This window comes from Pavona decussata, unplaced genomic scaffold (assembly GCF_977016875.1).
Source record: "Pavona decussata unplaced genomic scaffold, jaPavDecu1.1 SCAFFOLD_102, whole genome shotgun sequence".
In the NCBI taxonomy this organism is placed as follows: Eukaryota; Metazoa; Cnidaria; class Anthozoa; order Scleractinia; family Agariciidae; genus Pavona; species Pavona decussata.
The window spans coordinates 3,911,262-3,929,012 of NW_028145517.1; the positions used below are offsets into that span (position 1 = coordinate 3,911,262).

Sequence of the window (17,751 nt, forward strand, 5' to 3'; positions counted from 1 at the left end):
CAACGAGACTCTCTCATCTTTAATAGCTACAATACTTGTCCTTCTTCGAGAAGTAAGAGACGTGCGAGTAGGTGGTATTTTTTTTTATCAGATTGCGATAAGTACTCACGATCGGTTTTTAGTACAAGTCACTGATCGAGGATGTTGACAAATTCACTATAAGCCAGCATACATACAAAAGCGAACGAACGAAGCCCAGTAAGCAGGCAGCTAAGAACTCAGCTGAAGCAGGTGTCATACTTGGCAGGTCACGTGACCAGAATTGAGAAGAAACCAAAAATTCAAACGATGTACTGAAACGTTTGGATATTGAAAGCAGCACCGGTATTTTTGCTCGTATTTTTCCTCGCTTCAGGGCATGGGAAAATACTGTGCAACTCACAAAATACGCGCGCGTATTATATGTAAAACCATCGAATAAGATGTATGTATTGTAGTAAGTGGGCTCATACTATATCCGGGCTCAGAGCTAATATATCGGTGGGATTTAGTGTCTGAGGTTTATTGGGAGGTCTTATAGAGGAGGGGGGGTTATATTAGGGGGTGGGCGTATATCCGGTGTTGTACTTGTATGTTACTTCCACGCAGAATTGAATCAGGTGTGAATAGAGTGTAATTTCGCCACACGCAACGTTATGTACAATGCAACTTGTGTCCACCATGCCTTAAGATCTGGTTTACGTGTTTGTCGCAAAAACGAACATAAACCGTGTTGTTGAAAAATCTTTGCTTAATGACGTTTGAAAAGCCAGTAATATTTGAAATGAAAACGTTATCGCAACGAAAGCAAATGATTCGCCATTGATCTGTGGGCTTGTTATAAACCTGTACAAAACTACCTTCTATTACATAATAAAATGTACAGTTGATTTTACAGCCGAATGTTTGATACTTAAGAAATTTAATTCCGTTGTAAAGAGAAAATGAACACGCAATCGCCTAGAAAATACTCGCTAAATGTATTAGGTACTTAGTCGCTGCCTCCTGCCTGATTTCCATTTGCTGAATTTATTTGATTCTGGCGGAAAGGTGACGTGTATGAAAGTAAGTAAGCCACAGCAAAACCTAGTCATAAAGTTCACAAAAATGTGCTGTTGTCATCCGAGCCCCCAATCTTAGCCAAACGGTAACTGAGCAAAACCACCAGTTTTTAAGAACAGTGCCTTTTTTAGCTACTGCACACACATTCTGCGCGTCTTGGAATGGTCCGAAAAAAGTACCTCGTAATACAATGGTATTTTTGCGCCGTTTTATGACTATGCGGGAAAAGAGCATCTTGACAAACGGTAGTGGAACTTAAAAACGAAAATTAGGGGTAGCCACGCATTTTTCAGAAATAAGTAAGCGCCAGTTCCATAGATTGTTATTTATTTTAAAGGTTTTAAGAGTTACTGTTGATTAATTATCTCTGAAAAATGGTTACCCTCAATTTTATTTTTAGATTCCAGTAGCCCCTGATAAGATCTGTTTTTTCCACACACTGATAAACTGTTTATCAGTCGGACGCAAAAATTCCGCCTTATTACGAAACACCGTTCTTAAACCGTTCAGACGAATTGCTGCGGCTTGGTTGAGTAATGGCTAGATGTGTCTCGCATAAACGGCCTACAATTATGCTTTCCTTATTATGCGCCCTTGCCCATTACAGATTAGTTTCCAGGAGTGAAACCCATTCACTATAATATATTATCGTACAATGTTACGCTTTACGTCAAGTATGATTTGAACTCGTTCGCTGCTTGCTCCCTCATGACGTACTTCTTAACCTAAAAAAGGAAAAGAAAAATATGGGCTTGCTTCTGATATTTTTAATAGGCCTCATGGTCAAAAAGGGCGAACGGCCCTGGGCTTACCGTAAAACTTCGATTCACCGTCATCTTTCCAGTAAGCGCCCTCCCCTTCCCCCCTTGAATAAGTGTTAATTAATAAGTGGCTCCTTCCCAATAGCACCACGGGTGCCTCCTTTTCATGCATGGTAACGTACCATATAGTCACCCACATAACCCTAACCCTAACCCTCCATATAGTCACCCTCACCTTACCATGAAGTATAGCTATAGTTTCTTTTATTCTTCAGTATGTGTTTTTACTCTCTAAGATGATTACTGTAAATGGTTTGAACCCAGAGGCATTTATACCTTCTAATGACGTTTCACAATTTTCTTGTCTGAAGATGACTTCCGCTTAGGTTGTCGAAACGTCAGTCAATGTCACCTCAAACAGTCCTTCAAAGGAGCACAGTTGAACCTCTTTATTACGGACACCAAGGGGACAGGAATAAGTGTCCGCATTATAGAGGTGTCCATTTTAGAGAAGTAGGTTTTATATAGATTTCGGTCTCTCAGGGACCAAGTAAACTGTCCGTAATAGAGAGGTGTCTGTATTAAAGATGTGTCCGTTAGGAGAGGTTCCACTGTACACTCACCCGGATGATCATAATTTACGTACTTATAAGATGATTACGTTGAAATGAATAAACGAACGCCCGGTACAAATGAGCCCCTTCTCTTAGGCCCCCAAGATGAAACAAGCGTCCCGAGCGGTACAAAATGGTTGACGTGTTATCACAGTCTTACCTTCCCTGATGCCGTCATGGGATACTCATCAACGAATTTATAATACCGAGGAATCTTAAAATAAGCGATCTGTTAGAGACGAAAACAAGAACCAACTGTTAGCAAATCAGTCTTCCAACCCTCACTAAACCGTGGACCATTGAATGATTCACAAGCCTTACCTGTTCCTTGCAGTAGTCTTTAATTTCTCCAACAGTCATGGATTCTCCTTCCTTTAGCCTAGTAATAAGCCCGACAAATATGCCGGCAACAAGTTAGAGACAAGCAATTGATCTACTGAACTTAACACGCACAATTCTTATGCTGTCAAGTAACCAGGCGTGCTTTTACCGCTCATTCGATTTTTGGCGGGAATTCACGATGCCACAGACCCACCCTTGTCTGGATGCTACCCGTTCCCAGGACCTCACGCTCGACTGAGGTTAAGGACGACCAAAGGCCCATTTGAACGATTTCAACATTTGCTTCAACATACGTTCGACATTTTGTTGAACCAAATGTCGGGGGCGTTTGAACAGGTCGTTCAACATTGTTGAAAGCGTTTAAAAATGTTGAAATTGTTAAATTGGTTTTTGAAACTTTCATTCAACATCGTTTCAACATTTCCTTTGTTCTTGAAAATGTTCAATGGCGTTGAAGCCGTTAAAAAACTCCGTTCATCCAACATTTGCCCAACATCCGTTCAACTTTTGTTGAAAGAATGTTGGTCAAATATTGAAACCGTTTAAACGGGACCTAAGAAGTATGCCGTCATTAAAATTACCGTGTCTGTTGGCCGGGGACTTTTTCACCCAATGAAATTACCGCTGTTTGTAGGGGACATTGTCTTACTTGAAAGTGAATTCTTAGAAAGTTAAAACTTACTTGATCCAGCAGCACATCTCTTCCCCAAGCCTCTCATCAGGCACGCTGATCACCTGACCAATTAGAAAATAGAAATGTCAACCTGGTGTTAACCTCTCCACGCTAACTTGGTCAATTACTGTAAAGTGTTTTCAGCATTTAAGTTACTACCTGTACATCTTGTATTTTGGGATGTGTGTGCAAGAAATATTCAACTTCGGCTGGATAAACGTTTTCTCCTCCTCGATTGATTAAGTCCTGTTCAATGAAATGAAAGATAGAAATATTGGTTAACTGGCTAACTCTGGAAATGACTGATAGACTGTTTGACTGACGGACTTTTTGACCAACTGATTGACTGACTGGTAAAATGTTTGACTGACTGCCCCTGACTAACCGTCTGTCTGATTGACTGACCGTCTGTTTTGATTGACGGACTGTTTGACTATTTTGATTGATGGACTATTTGACTGAATGACTGACAGACTTTGACTGACGTACTGTTTGACCGACTGACTGACTGACTGACTGGTTAAATGTTTGACTGACTGACTTTTTTGATTAACTTACTGTTTGACTGTCTGACTGAATGATTGACTGATTGTTTGATTGACTGAATAACTGAATGACTGACTGTTTTCACTGACTGATGAAGATCCGAACGGACAAACACGCGGACTAACGAATGGATCAATGACCTGATGAATGAATGGATAGAGGAAACAGGCGTATGTCCAAATCAACATTTTGCCATAACCATGCAGATATACATGTGAAGAAAGACCATCTTCACTACTTCGCCAATGTTTCCTTCGCCTCAGATTCCGATTCAGTTTAAGTGCATACCTTCAATCGTCCAACAACCTTCAAATAGCCATATTCATCCATTGTCCCAAGATCCCTATGATAAAAGCGACATATCAGACACACCGAATTAACTAGGTTGATTCGACTATCCAAACCATATAATCCTACCCGGAATGTAGCCAACCAGTCGGCCCAATAGTTTTCTCCGTCTGTTCCTTATCTCCCCAGTACCCCATCATGACACAATATCCACGCATGCATATTTCACCAGAGGTATTTACAGGCACTATTTTCCCCTCGCTGTCCACTATCTTAATCTGTTAGGGAAAAAAAGAAAAGAAAGAAGGAGCGAAAGAGAAGAGGAAAGAAGGAGAAGGAAGAAGACAAATGAAAAGCGATGATAATTAACAGTTATTCACCGAAGTGGTGGATATTTACCGAGCGGCGAAAGCGGCGAGGTAAATATCCAACACTTTCACCGACACTGAGGAGAATAATTGTTTTAGTATATACCACACAAGCTGAACAACTAGCGGGCCAAAATCCCTTTATTTTTGACAGTACACCGAATAGTGGGAAATTTTAAAATCTCGCGCGCCGCGCGGTAAGCGATTTCTTGTTGTAGAAAGTTCCGTCTCACTTTCTCGCGAGCAATTAAAACTTTTTGAGACACTTGTTTAGTTGCTAAGGTGTCATTTCCATAATTGTTGTGAGAAACTCGTCTTGATTTTGAAAACCATGCTGCAAAACATTAGATGTTTCATTGTCTACATTGTAATTACAGCGCTCGGCAGTTTTCGTAAACAAGGGATTGTATTTTCATTTTTCGCCTTAGAATATGAGGTTGGAAGGAAACAGCGTGTCGATGAAGTGATCAATCTAGCCTCGAACCACTGACCCTCTGATCTTCCGAGCGTCCGACACGCTAACCACTACACTAGCGCGTCTCCAAAGAAAATGAATACAGTTGAAAAGTACACTTTTTCTTCTCGCTGCTGTCACTGACGCTTAAGGTCTCGACTGACTGCGAGGAACACTAAATAATAACTACCCAAGTTTGGCTGGCTACCATACAATAGTATTGCGGATTTTCCCGCCTTTTTGGAGACGTCGCTTTTGCTGGAAACGAAGCACAGGTCGTCCAAGCTCACGTGAAGTTAAAAACCTTTCTTCGCCCTCTCTTCACGGGAGCTTGGGCTGCCTGTGACATCACGTGTCGTTTCTCCAATTACTGCTTAATGTCTGGCTGTTACCTCTGTGTGTGGTAAAAGAGCTCCCACTGTTGACAAAATCGCTTCACGAGAATCGTTTATAGGAGTTTGAGAAACCAAGGGACTGGATTCTGTCATACCATAGGCAATCTATGGAACAATGTATAAGGGGGTTAGTTTTTTAAACAAAATAGAGAGATTTAGCATCGCGTATACGTGAAACGCGAACGGCACAAATGACCACGTGACCACGATTTTCCCGCCATTTTTCGCGTTTGCCGGTTGCCGTTTCCACTTGAAAACACGATATTTTGCGTTTGAAGTCTACGTGAGAACCACTTAAGCCGTATTCCTTCCTTTTTTCTCACACATATAAGTGGTTAATTGTTGAAAACAAGTACCCCAATAATTTTTCCGACAAGTCATACTAGGGCAAATTAAGTTTCATGTTTAAAAATCCTTCATAACTCACTCCTTACCTCACTTTTGTTCATCAACTCACCGTTTTAAGGATTTATTTTTTTCACTTTTTTTGCCCTAAGAATTAAGGGTAAATTTACCAGTCGCTTTTTTTTTTCGGTACAGTGGAGTGAGTGTGTGGGACGGCCTGCCTCTCCATTCCACCCCCCCCCCCCCCCGGGGGGGGAGAGAGATTAGAGACCCTGGGAACGAGGTTGCGGCCTGTGCTTTTATCTGAAGGAAGTCAAATTCGACAGAAATAGGAACAAAAGACGGCAAAAGAAATTACCGATAGCTGGGACACCCTCAACTTGGATACAACGTCTTTCATAACTTCCACTGGGCAAGATGTAGCGCCAGTGAAACCTACAAAGGCAACACAAATATCAAACGATCAATAACAATTCTTTAGAGAGGTTTTCGATGGCCTTGAATGTTTGAATTTAATCTTACCTCTCTCCTACACAGAGGCCTCCTTTGCGCTCGAGCGGAGAACAATAAGGGACTTGAGAGAATGATATAACGAGGAGCTCATAAACGCGCGCATGCGCAATGAACGAATTATCGTAATGTGGGCTGGATTTCACTCGCTCGCTCGATCAGCTGTAAACTTCGTATTAATTTAATCGGAATTTAATCAAAAAATATATTCATGAGTCTACGTATAGTGCATGTATTCACCATCAGCCGCCATTACGGGACAAAAAACAAAGACGTGAAATCAACTCAACGAATAACTTATTCTTAAAAAAAAAAAAAACACTAGTAGGTGTGTTGTCTGAACCCCTTCCATTGACCGAAACTACAGTGAAACTAAAGGACAACTTCTTAATTTAGTGACTGAAAGCGCCGCGTTGAAAGCCGCTAAAGACCGAGATTGTCATCCAACTCAACAGGGATTTCGCGCAAAATGGAAGCAGAGAATATGATGGAGAAACGTCTGACGATGTTCGCTCATTCGCGTTTTCTTTCTTGGCGGTCCGAAGTAATTTGACCGTTAAAATCGTAGTGCCACAGGTGCCAGATAATTCAAAACCCTCAAGAACCTATAAATACAAAAATTAATCTCGCTCTCAGGAGTCGTGGACAATGTTGTCCAGGGCTGAGTTGCTCGAAGCATGGTTAGCGCTAACCATTGGTTAAGAGGTATTAAAACCTATAGGTTGTCATGGTATTTAACCCGGGTTAGTGCTAACCATGCTTCGAGCAACTAGGCCCAGTAGCGTAGTTCGCTGACTTAGAAGCAAAGGATCCCGGGTTCGATTCTCTTTGAAACGGAGAAAATTTTTTTTTCCTTTTTCTTTTCTTTTTTATTTTTTAATTTTTTTTTTTTACTTCTGCATTCACGAGTTGGCCCACAGGAGCCTTTGATTTATGAGGGAGCCTCTGCGGACGAGAAAGTAATCTTACTCAGCTACGTCAAATCAACCAGAGGAAAGATTGTTTTTGTCATGATATTTCAAATACGAGGAACAGTGTTTTATCCCTTTTCCAAACAACGAGAAGTAGATTTGAAAAAGCGAGGCGCAGCCGAGTATTTTTTAACAACTTTGAGGTGTTGGGAAATTATCGGCTGAAACAGAGTTTGATATATCTTCTCGAACTATTAATAATTGTGAGAGAAATTCAAAACAAAAGTTCCGCAAATTTTATGATGAATGAGATCACATTTCCAAACCTATGTATTCCCTATGTTTTCTCATAATCTCGTACCCAGATCTCCCACGGTCGACATTCCCGAACCGACGACTGAGATCGGGGTACGAGATTAGTTTTCTCATGAATTATTAATACATTTAAGAAGATTATTCCTTTCATTCCCGTGACCTGTATGTGTCCTCGAGTAGTGATACTGTGAGAAGATCCACGTGATCACCACAATCGCGCAAGCGCTATAACACGTGATCAGTGATAGCGGCAGTTTAGCGGTGGAGTGATCGGAAAAACTGCAGACGGACGAACAGTCAGATTTTGCACCTTTTGGGATTGTTGACGATCGTTAGCCACTGACATGGAAAGCAGCTAGAGCTCGTACCTTTTCTTAAGGTCGACAGGTCATAGTCGTGCAGCTCAGGATGGGCGAGAACGTCAATAAACATGGGAGGAGTTCCATATAAAGTGTCACACCTGTATGGACAAGTTAATGAATGAGAACTGTGTTCTTCTAGTTATTATACTTAGGACTTAGGGTTTTTTGTTCAACGATACTTCACTTGGTTTGATTCTATACAGCTGGGTAGTCGCACTATTTAGATAAAGTTTTCAAAGATCAGGGCCCAAGCTAAACAAGGCACAAGGGGGCGCGCGTTTGTAGCCTGCGTTCCCTTCTTGCTCTGGGTGGTAGAGTAACTAGCTCTAACCGAAATCTAAGGCCAAACCTAAACCCTGCACCCCAACCCTATCCATCTGTGCACCAGAACATTCGATACAGAAGGCAAGCTACTTACCGTTTACTTGCATGCAATTGTGTTCATTCGTAACGACTTGACTTCTCCTTGAGCAAACGCTAGCCTGCGTTGTATTTCAAATAAAAAAGGGGACGTGGGTGGGTGGGAGGGATTCGTAAGCGCGGGAGAAAGAGGAAGTGGACACGTTCGCCGGAAATTCAGGCCCGTCCCCTTTCTTTACGCGCTTGCCAGGTAAGGCACCGTTCAAACTCCACTATACCTCTCAATGCGTTCCAAATAGCTGGCAGTTTTTTGCAGTGGTGCAGTACCTAAATCCGTATTTTTTTCCACAGCTTTCAATTAAACAAGGCAAAATCTCAAGTTAAGCAGAGCCTGCCGCATAATTGAGATTAAGGTCTCAATGCATTTGTTTCGGCGCATGCAGGGGAGATAAGGCGTAAGAAACGGGCGTAAAACCAAAGCAAGCCGCTCTAAGTTGTCCTTACAAATGTTAACTTTGCTACTCATGGGACCACGAGAGAGGATATATTGAAGGTTTCTCGTGCAACTTGGCTCTACACGAAAATCTGTTTGGCCACCCAGCGCAAGTCTGGGTACGCAAATATTTTTTACTTGGCTATTTTCAAATTTGCGTTTCCTTTTATCCATAGGTGAATGGTTCACGCATTGAGCTCTACTTACTTTTCATCTTGAATCGCCTTTAAAATGGCTGTGCTGTTGTATCCACGAGATGGGTAGACAGTGGTCGCTCCCCATTCTACACCGACCATGCTGCAAAACAATAAAGATTTCTTCCTAGAATGGATACTACAAAACAAGGCTGGACACCTTATGCTGTTTACACAATGTATCGGGGAAAGTTACGTGACTTTTCTCGGGCCCGAAAATTTCGTGCTCTTTGAGAAACACCAGAAAGCGTTTTCGGGAGCTTTGCAGGGAGCTTTTCGGGCCCGAGAAGTTCTCGGGAGTTTTGAGAAACGCACGCCAGCTTCGGGTTGTTTGGAAACCGCATGAAACCCTTTTTCGAGCGTTTGATAAAGCTTTTCAAATTATATATAATTACTGGATAAATTCAAAGCCATGATAAGTAAGATCACATTTCCAGACCTTCTTCACGCCGGTTTTCTCTACATGAATTATTAATGAGTTTGAGAAGCTTACTGCAACAAAGCAGGCCTGTGAATCATAGTTTTCTGTGTTTTGCAGGTAAAAAAGTTTGTTATGCGAGAGAAAACAAAAGAAGAACTGAACCTATAGTTGACGGAGAAGAAAGACCGGTGATTTTTATGTGAACAAAAGCAAAGAACAAATCTTACTCTGATGTGGGCTGGACCTCACTACTGACATCACCTGGGTAATTTTAAATGAACCTGTAATCAGAATCACCACGGAGTGGAGGGTTGGGGGGGGGGGGAGGTGGTGCAATGGCACGGTCTAAACATTTACTTAAGGCCTGGACATATGGTGCAACATTGCGTATTGCAGGCCATAGCATGCGGTGGAATCGCTACATGACCACGTCTCTGTAGCGGTTATATGGGATTTTTTATGAATAAATTCATCAGCAAAATCAGCTATGCCTAGCCCGTTCAGTGAAGTTCTACGATAGCGAGCCATTTCGATGAAAGAGATGTTAGGATATCAAGTGGATGAGGTGGTAGCTGCTTTAAATTTAGGACAAGTGAAAGCAAACACCATTGGAAGACTGATGAACGGTGTGGCCACATACCCGCGCGTGGAATTTTTGATTATGGAAGCAGTGCTTAAACACCCCGAAAAGACACTGTCAGAAGTTGCCAGCGATGTGTATCCTGGGAGTTTTTAAATTACGCAGAGAAACGTCTACAGTGTTTTCTTCCATCCTACTTGTCGCCCCTCCGAAAATAAATTAAGAACTACCTATATTACTTTTCGGTCTTGTCTTTAAGCTTGAAGCTTTGATCGGACAACGTTAATTGAAGTAGCTGGTAATTGTTATATCGCCGACGTTTATTTGGTAATATATTAAAATTCAGCTGGAAACAAAAACATCACTTCGAGGCTCCGGGGAATAAATTGTAGAGTTTATACGGGTTTATTCCCCGAGCCTCGTAGTGATGTTATTTAGGCTGAATTTTAATCTATCGAAATTGGGCTAATTGTATACGCGTAACTTGATAAAGAAATGTCTGCTGTGTTAATGTTTCTCGATTTGCAATGTGAATTGTGACAGTAAAGACGCCTCATGGTACCCAATGACGTCGGTCAACAATAAAAAGAACAAACAAATATCATGCTTGCTTTGACAATTAACCAAGGAAGTTCTTAATAATCGAGGAATTGTTTTTTCGCATGTGATAAATGCACCGCTCAATTAACTGTCGTTTGGAAAAACAGGTGATGCATGTCGTATCTTGGCTTTCCACTGCAACTCACGGGTAAGCCGGGTAAAAGTAGTTTTTACACTATTTCTGCTTCCAACCTGTACGAAATTCCTCGCTGTTGCAGTACCCTGGTCTGCGATCATCAGTTATACGCCGGTGGATAATTTTGTACGTCATTTTAAGCGCAGGAACAGTGAAACTTTTTTCCTTGAGGAATATTAGTAGGAAGCCGCGGCGTAGTGAGCGATTAAAGTTCGAATTAAGAGATATACGGTCAACTTCTTTTACGTTTTCAATGGCTGTAGCTAATGAATACCGTTCATCGTACATCGCTAACTGCATCTTGAACGCTTTGTTATGCTGTACCGCCACCATGTTGAACAGCGTCTCAATCCTCGCGATAAGGAAAACGTCATCGTTATCAAAGATCTTAAAAACATTGCTCCCTAGTCTGGCTGTTTCTGATCTTGGTGTTGGTTTACTGGTGCAACCTTTGTACATTGCAAATCTTGCCATGGAGTTGGAACAAAGCACTGAAAGCTCAGCTCATGCCATGTATAAGGCGTTCATTTTTTTAGGGTGTTTGTTTTCTTTCGCTTCGTTCTTCGGTGTTACAGCTCTGAGTGCAGACAGATTCTTGGCTATCCATCTTCATCTTAGATATCAGGAGCTTGTGACTCACAAACGTGTTGTTGGTGTGGTGACGGCAATTTGGCTGTTCAGCGTATTTCTTTCGTTGGTTTGGCTGTGGACTCCAAGGAATATTTTTCACGTGATTGTTGTCATTATTGATGTTGCTTGCTTAATAACTGTATCACTTCTTAGTTACAATATATGCATGGTCATACGACAACACCAACAACACATCCAAGCTCTTCAGGTACAGCAACTAGCACAGAATCGGTGCAATGGCGAATGTTGGAAGGCTCAGAAAATCCGCGGTCACTGCGATTTATGTTTATCTTATGTTTGTGCTTTGTTATTTACCAAACGTTTGTATTTTGTGGACTATCGATTTAACCAGTACTTCTGAGCCTCTTACTTACTTGTCCCCTGGTGCCAAGGTGGCGCATAGGGCCGCTTCTGAGCCTCTGCTTACCATCATACAGCATTACACTAGAACTCTCGTGTTTCTCAATTCATCTCTCAATCCTCTGATTTACAGCTGGAAGATGAGAGACGTTCGACACAATATCATGAACATACTGCGAAACGTATTTTCAAGTCAGAACTGAGGAAAGGACACCAACTAAACAGTGGACTCATGATTTCTTCTGAAATATAATTCTCTCGTGAATAAGTGAATTATCATCGCAGTCTTATACGAAACTCGTAGTTCAAATATATGAATTTTCATATATCCATTTTCATTAAGACTCTCTCATCTTTAATAGCTACAATACTTGTCCTTCTTCGAGAAGTAAGAGACGTGCGAGTGGGTGGTATTTTTTTTTTTATCAGTTTGAGATAAGTACTCACGATCGGTTTTTAGTACAAGTCACTGATCGAGGAGGTTGACAAATTCACTATAAGCCAGCATACATACAACGCGAACGAACGAAGCCCAGTAAGCAGGCAGCTAACAACTCAGCTGAAGCAGGTGTCATACGTCATACTTAGTAGGTCACGTGACCAGAATTGAGAAGAAACCAAAAATTCAAACGATGTACTGAAACGTTTGGATATTGAAAACAGCACCGGTATTTTTGCTCGTATTTTTCCTCGCTTCAGGGCTTGGGAAAATACTGTGCAACTCGCAAAATACGCGCGCGTATTATATGTAAAACCATCGAATAAGATGTATGTATTGTAGTAAGTGGGCTCATACTATATCCGAGAGAATATATCGGTAGGATTAAGTGTCTGAGGTTTATGGGGGTCTTATAGTGGAAGGGGGTGGGTTATATTAGGGGGTGGGCGTATATCCGGTGTTGTACTTGTATGTTACTTCCACGCAGAATTGAATCAGGTGTGAATAGAGTGTAATTTCGCCACACGCAACGTTATGTACAATGCAACGTGTGTCCACCATGCCTTAAGATCTGGTTTACATGTTTGTCGCAAAAACGAACATAAACGGTGTTGTTGAAAAATCTTTGCTTAATGACGTTTGAAAAGCCAGTAATATTTGAAATGAAAACGTTATCGCAACGAAAGCAAATGATTCGCCATTGATCTGTGGGCTTGTTATAAACCTGTACAAAACTACCTTCTATTACATAATAAAATGTACAGTTGATTTTACAGCCGAATGTTTGATACTTAAGAAATTTAATTCCGTTGTAAAGAGAAAATGAACACGCAATCGCCTAGAAAATACTCGCTAAATGTATTAGATACTTAGTCGCTGCCTCCTGCCTGATTTCCACTTGCTGAATTTATTTGATTCTGGCGGAAAGGTGACGTGTATGAAAGTAAGTAAGCCACAGCAGAACCTAGTCATAAAGTTCACAAAAATGTGCTGTTGTCATCCGAGCCCCCAATCTTAGCCAAACGGTAACTGAGCAAAACCACCAGTTTTTAAGAACGGTGCCTTTTTTAGCTACTGCGCACACGTTCTGCGCATCCTGGGATGGTCCGAAAAAAGTACCTCATACAATGGTATTTTTGCGCCGTTTTATGACCATGCGGGAAAAGAGCATCTTGACAAGCGGTAGTGGAATTTAAAAACAGAAAATTAGGGGTAGCCACGCATTTTTCAGAAATAAGTAAGCGCCAGTTCCATAGATTGTTATTTATTTTAAAGGTTTTAAGAGTTACTGTTGATTAATTATCTCTGAAAAATGGTTACCCTCAATTTTATTTTTGGATTCCAGTAGCCCCTGATAAGATTTGTTTTTCCCACGCACTGATAAACCCTTTATCAATCGGACGCAAAAATTCCACCTCATTAGGAAACACCGTTCTTATACCGTTCAGACGAATTGCTGCAGCTTGGTTGAGCAGTGGCTAGAAGTGTTCCGCATAAACGGCCCGCAATTATGCTTTCTCATGCGCCCTTGCCCATTACTGATTAGTTGGATCGGGTGCATGTTTTCCCGCGGTTTACAACGGGTGCATGTTTTCCCGCGCTTTCAATCGGGTGCATGTTTTCCCGCGCTTTGCATCGGGTGCGTGCTTTCCCGCGCTTTGCATCGGGTGCATGTTTTCCCGCGCCTGACACCCTAATGATGCGTTACATTTAGTCGTAACCAAAATTAGTTTTCCAGTGCGGAACTACGAAATTTTGAGCTGAAATTTGCAGGCTTCCTGTTCAAATTTCGTAACACTGTAAAACAAATTCCTTTCTTTTTCGAAGAAGCAAATAGGCCGTTAAAAACACGAAAAAAGGTCAGCCAACATTTTCGTAAAACCAACAACAGCTAGTAAGTTCGGAGCATATAAATCGTTTTCCTAAAACTTTCTGCAATTAAAATTTTCAGTTAAAGCATCCGAACATATCAATCTGCATTAGCTTACAAAGATCAGGGAATACTAAAGACTATATTTTAAGTATTTTTCTTTAAGATTTTCGTTGGTTACCCCTAAATCATTCCTTCTCCAGGGCCCAGTTGTTCAACAACAACTTTGGTTCGAGTTTAATTACACAACAATAAAGATTTTTCAAAAAGATTTTTGTCCCTCAGTTTTGACGTTGACTTTTCTTTACCACTAGCTTAAAATTAGGGTTTAAAAACAATTTTAACGAGCGAGCAGAAAACCTTGGTTAACTTTTAAATCGTGGATTAACGTTAATCGGCTTTCGAACAACCGGGCCCAGAGTTCTAGAATTACTGACAACTGCTGGTGTCCTTTCAGATTGCACGCTGGTGAATCAGCGACTCCGGAGGAAATCAAAGAGTTTTGCAAAGGCCAGGTATTCAACATTCTCTCTATAAACGTGGATTCAGAATGGACAATCGCATGTGGCACGGTTTTTGTGAATTCGAATATGCTGACCGGGTGTTTTGCGTTCCCAATGTTTCATTTTTCAGATTGCCCATTTCAAAATTCCTCGTTATATCAAATTCGTGGATGAATTTCCTCTCACCGTAACAGGAAAGGTAAGGATGTGGGTTGGGGTGGGAAACATGGCGGCAGTCAAAAAAATCGCACCAGATCTCGTTTTAATGGCAGTGTAGTTTTTGTCGTTCTGTAGTTTCAGTTATTATGAAAGTAATGTATCAAACACGAGGAAGAGTGTTTCATCCGCTTTCCAAGCACAGTGGGTTGAAAAACGAGGCGCAGATTCCTAGCCTATGAACAGGCTCCCATTGTGGGGTATTGGGAGAACGGAGAGCGAAGTGGGCCGAGCGCACCCTGCCAGACCAAGCTAGATTTCTCTTCGCCCTATACCCCACCTGGGAGCCTGTTCACAGGCTGCGGATTCCTATTTTTGAAACCAACTTCGGGTTGTTTGGAAACCGCATGAAACCTTTTTTCGAGCGTTTGATATAGTTTTTCAAATTATGTATAATCACTGGAGAAATTCAAAGCCATCCGTAATAAGTAAGATCAAACCTTCTTCACGGTGGTTTTCTCTTCATGGAGTGTTTAACATTTAACATTTTTGACATTTTTTTTAATTTATACTCGCCACTCTTACTGTTATATTAGCGCAAAATACAAAAGTTAGAGGTATTCAAAACATAGCCTAACACGCAGCTCAAAAATAGAGTATTAATGAGTTTGAGAAGCTTACTTCAACACAGCAGGCCTGTGAATCATAGTTTTTTCTTGTGTTTTGCAGGTAAAAAAGTTTGTTATGCGAGAGAAAACAAAAGAAGAACTGAACCTATAGTTGACGGAGAAGAAAGACCGGTGATTTTTATGTGAACAAAAGCAAAGAACAAATCTTACTCTGATGTGGGCTGGACCTCACTACTGACATCACCTGGGTAATTTTAAATGAACTTGTAATCACAATCACCACGGAGTGGAGGGTTGGGGGGAGGTGGTGCAATGGCACGGTCTAAACATTTACTTAAGGCCTGGACACATGGTGCAACATTGCGTATTGCACGCCATAGCATGCGGTGGAATCGCTTCATGACCACGTCTCTGTAGCGGTTATATGGGATTTTTTATGAATAAATTCATCAACAAAATCAGCTATGCCTAGCCCGTTCAGTGAAGTTCTACGATAGCGAGCCATTTCGATGAAAGAGATGTTAGGATATCAAGTGGATGAGGTGGTAGCTGCTTTAAATTTAGGACAAGTGAAAGCAAACACCATTGGAAGACTGATGAACGGTGTGGCCACGTATCCGCGCGTGGAATTTTTGATTATGGAAGCAGTGCTTAAACACCCCGAAAAGACACTGTCAGAAGTTGCCAGCGATGTGCATACTCAGATAAACGTCTACAGTGTTTTCTTCCATCCTACTTGTCGCGCCTCCGAAAATAAATTAAGAACTACCCATATTACCTTTCGACCTTGTCTTTAAGCGTGAAGCTTTGATCGGACAACGTTAATTGAAATAGCTGGTAATTGTTATGTCCCCAACTTTTATTTGGTAATATATTAAAATTCAGCCTGAAGCAAAAACATCACTTCGAGGCTCCGGGGAATAAATTGTAGAGTTTATATGGGTTTATTTCCCGGAACCTCGCAGTGATGTCTATTGCTTCATGCTGAATTTTAATCTATCGAAATTGGGCTAATTGTATACGCGTAGCTTGATAAAGAAATGTCTGCTGTGTTAATGTTTCTCGATTTGCAATGTTGAATTTTGACAGTAAAGACGCCTCATGGTACCCAATGACGTCGGTCAACAATTAAAGAACAAACAAATATCATGCTTGTTTTGACAATTAACCAAGGAAGTTTTAATAATCGAGGAATTGTTTTTTCGCATGTGATAAATGCACCGCTCAATTAACTGTCGATTTGGAAAAACAGGTGATGCATGTCGTATCTTAGCTTTCCACTGCAACTCACGGGTAAGCCGGGTAAAAGTAGTTTTTACACTAGTTCTGCTTCCAACCTGTAGGAAATTCCTAGTTGTTGCAGTAACCTGGTCTACGATCATCAGTTATACGCTGGTGGATAATTTTGTACGTCATTTTAAGCGCAGGGACAGTGAAACTTTTTTCCTTGAGGAATATTAGCAGGAAGCGTGGTGAGCGATTAAAGTTCAAATTTAAAGTTTTTCGTGCCTTTCGGCGAGAGATATACAGTCAACTTCTTTTACGTTTTCAATGGCTGTAGCTAATGAATACCGTTCATCGTACATCGCTAACTGCATCTTGAACGCTTTGTTATGCTGTACCGCCACCATATTGAACAGCGTCTCAATCCTCGCGATAAGAAAAACGTCATCGTTATCAAAGACCTTAAAAACATTGCTCCTGAGTCTGGCTGTTTCTGATCTTGGTGTTGGTTTACTGGTGCAATCTTTGTACATTGCACATCTTGCCATGGAGTTGGAACAAAACACTGAAAGCTCAGCTCATGCCATGTATAAGGCGTTTACTTTTTTAGGGTGTTTATTTTCTTTCCTCTTCGTTCTTCGGTGTTACAGCTCTGAGTGCAGACAGATTCTTGGCCATCCATCTTCATCTTAGATATCAGGAACTTGTGACTCACAAACGTGTTGTTGGTGTGGTGACGGCAATTTGGCTGTTCAGCGTATTTCTTTCGTTGGTTTGGCTGTGGACTCCAAGGAATATTTCTTACGTGATTTTTGCCATCATTGCTGTTGCTTGCTTAATAACTGTATCACTTCTTAGTTACAATATATGCATGGTCATACGACAACACCAACAACACATCCAAGCTCTTCAGGTACAGCAACTAGCACAGAATGGTGCAATGGCGAATGTTGGAAGGCTCAGAAAATCCGCGTTCACTGCAATTTACGTTTATCTTATGTTTGTGCTTTGTTATTTACCATTCATTTGTATTTTGTTGACCAGTATCGCGATAACCAGTACTTCTGAGCCTCTGATTACCATCATACATGGTTACACTAGAACTCTCGTGTTTCTCAATTCATCTCTCAATCCTCTCATTTACTGCTGGAAGATGAGAGACGTTCGACACAATATCATGAACATACTGCGAAACGTATTTTCAAGTCAGAACTGAGGAAAGGACACCAAC

The 17,751-nt window shown here is 41.2% G+C and overlaps 2 protein-coding genes and 1 pseudogene across 2 annotated transcripts in view; 1 reads left to right on the forward strand and 2 right to left on the reverse strand.

The window, feature by feature from the left end:
- LOC146471718 (medium-chain acyl-CoA ligase ACSF2, mitochondrial-like) overlaps positions 1–17,751 on the reverse strand; it is a 158,593-nt gene that overhangs the window by 90,075 nt on the left and 50,767 nt on the right. The gene's annotated exons all lie outside the window — the stretch shown is intronic.
- Positions 1,066–11,183, reverse strand: LOC146471726 (medium-chain acyl-CoA ligase ACSF2, mitochondrial-like). Its single transcript, XM_085120743.1, has 12 exons — positions 10,984–11,183; positions 8,986–9,075; positions 7,932–8,023; positions 6,186–6,262; positions 5,480–5,587; positions 4,395–4,543; positions 4,266–4,320; positions 3,591–3,677; positions 3,441–3,493; positions 2,738–2,795; positions 2,577–2,645; positions 1,066–1,766 (listed from the first exon to the last, which is right to left on the reverse strand). The coding sequence occupies exons 1-12, from the start codon at positions 11,181–11,183 to the stop codon at positions 1,707–1,709; spliced, it is 1,098 nt and encodes a 365-aa protein (XP_084976869.1). The 3' UTR covers positions 1,066–1,706.
- On the forward strand, positions 10,674–17,736 carry LOC146471727 (uncharacterized; annotated as a pseudogene).

What these genes read in the sequence shown, in the direction of transcription:
- LOC146471726 (XM_085120743.1), bottom strand. Translation starts at nt 11,183, where the DNA reads ATGGCAAGATTTGCAATGTACAAAGGTTGCACCAGTAAACCAACACCA. An exon ending in TGAGGGTGTCCCAGCTATCG is followed by an intron (nt 5,588 to 6,185) that starts GTAATTTCTTTT and finishes ATTGTTCCATAG; the next exon opens with ATTGCCTATGGTATGACAGA. An exon ending in CCATGACGGCATCAGGGAAG is followed by an intron (nt 1,767 to 2,576) that starts GTAAGACTGTGA and finishes TTCCTTTTTTAG; the next exon opens with GTTAAGAAGTACGTCATGAG.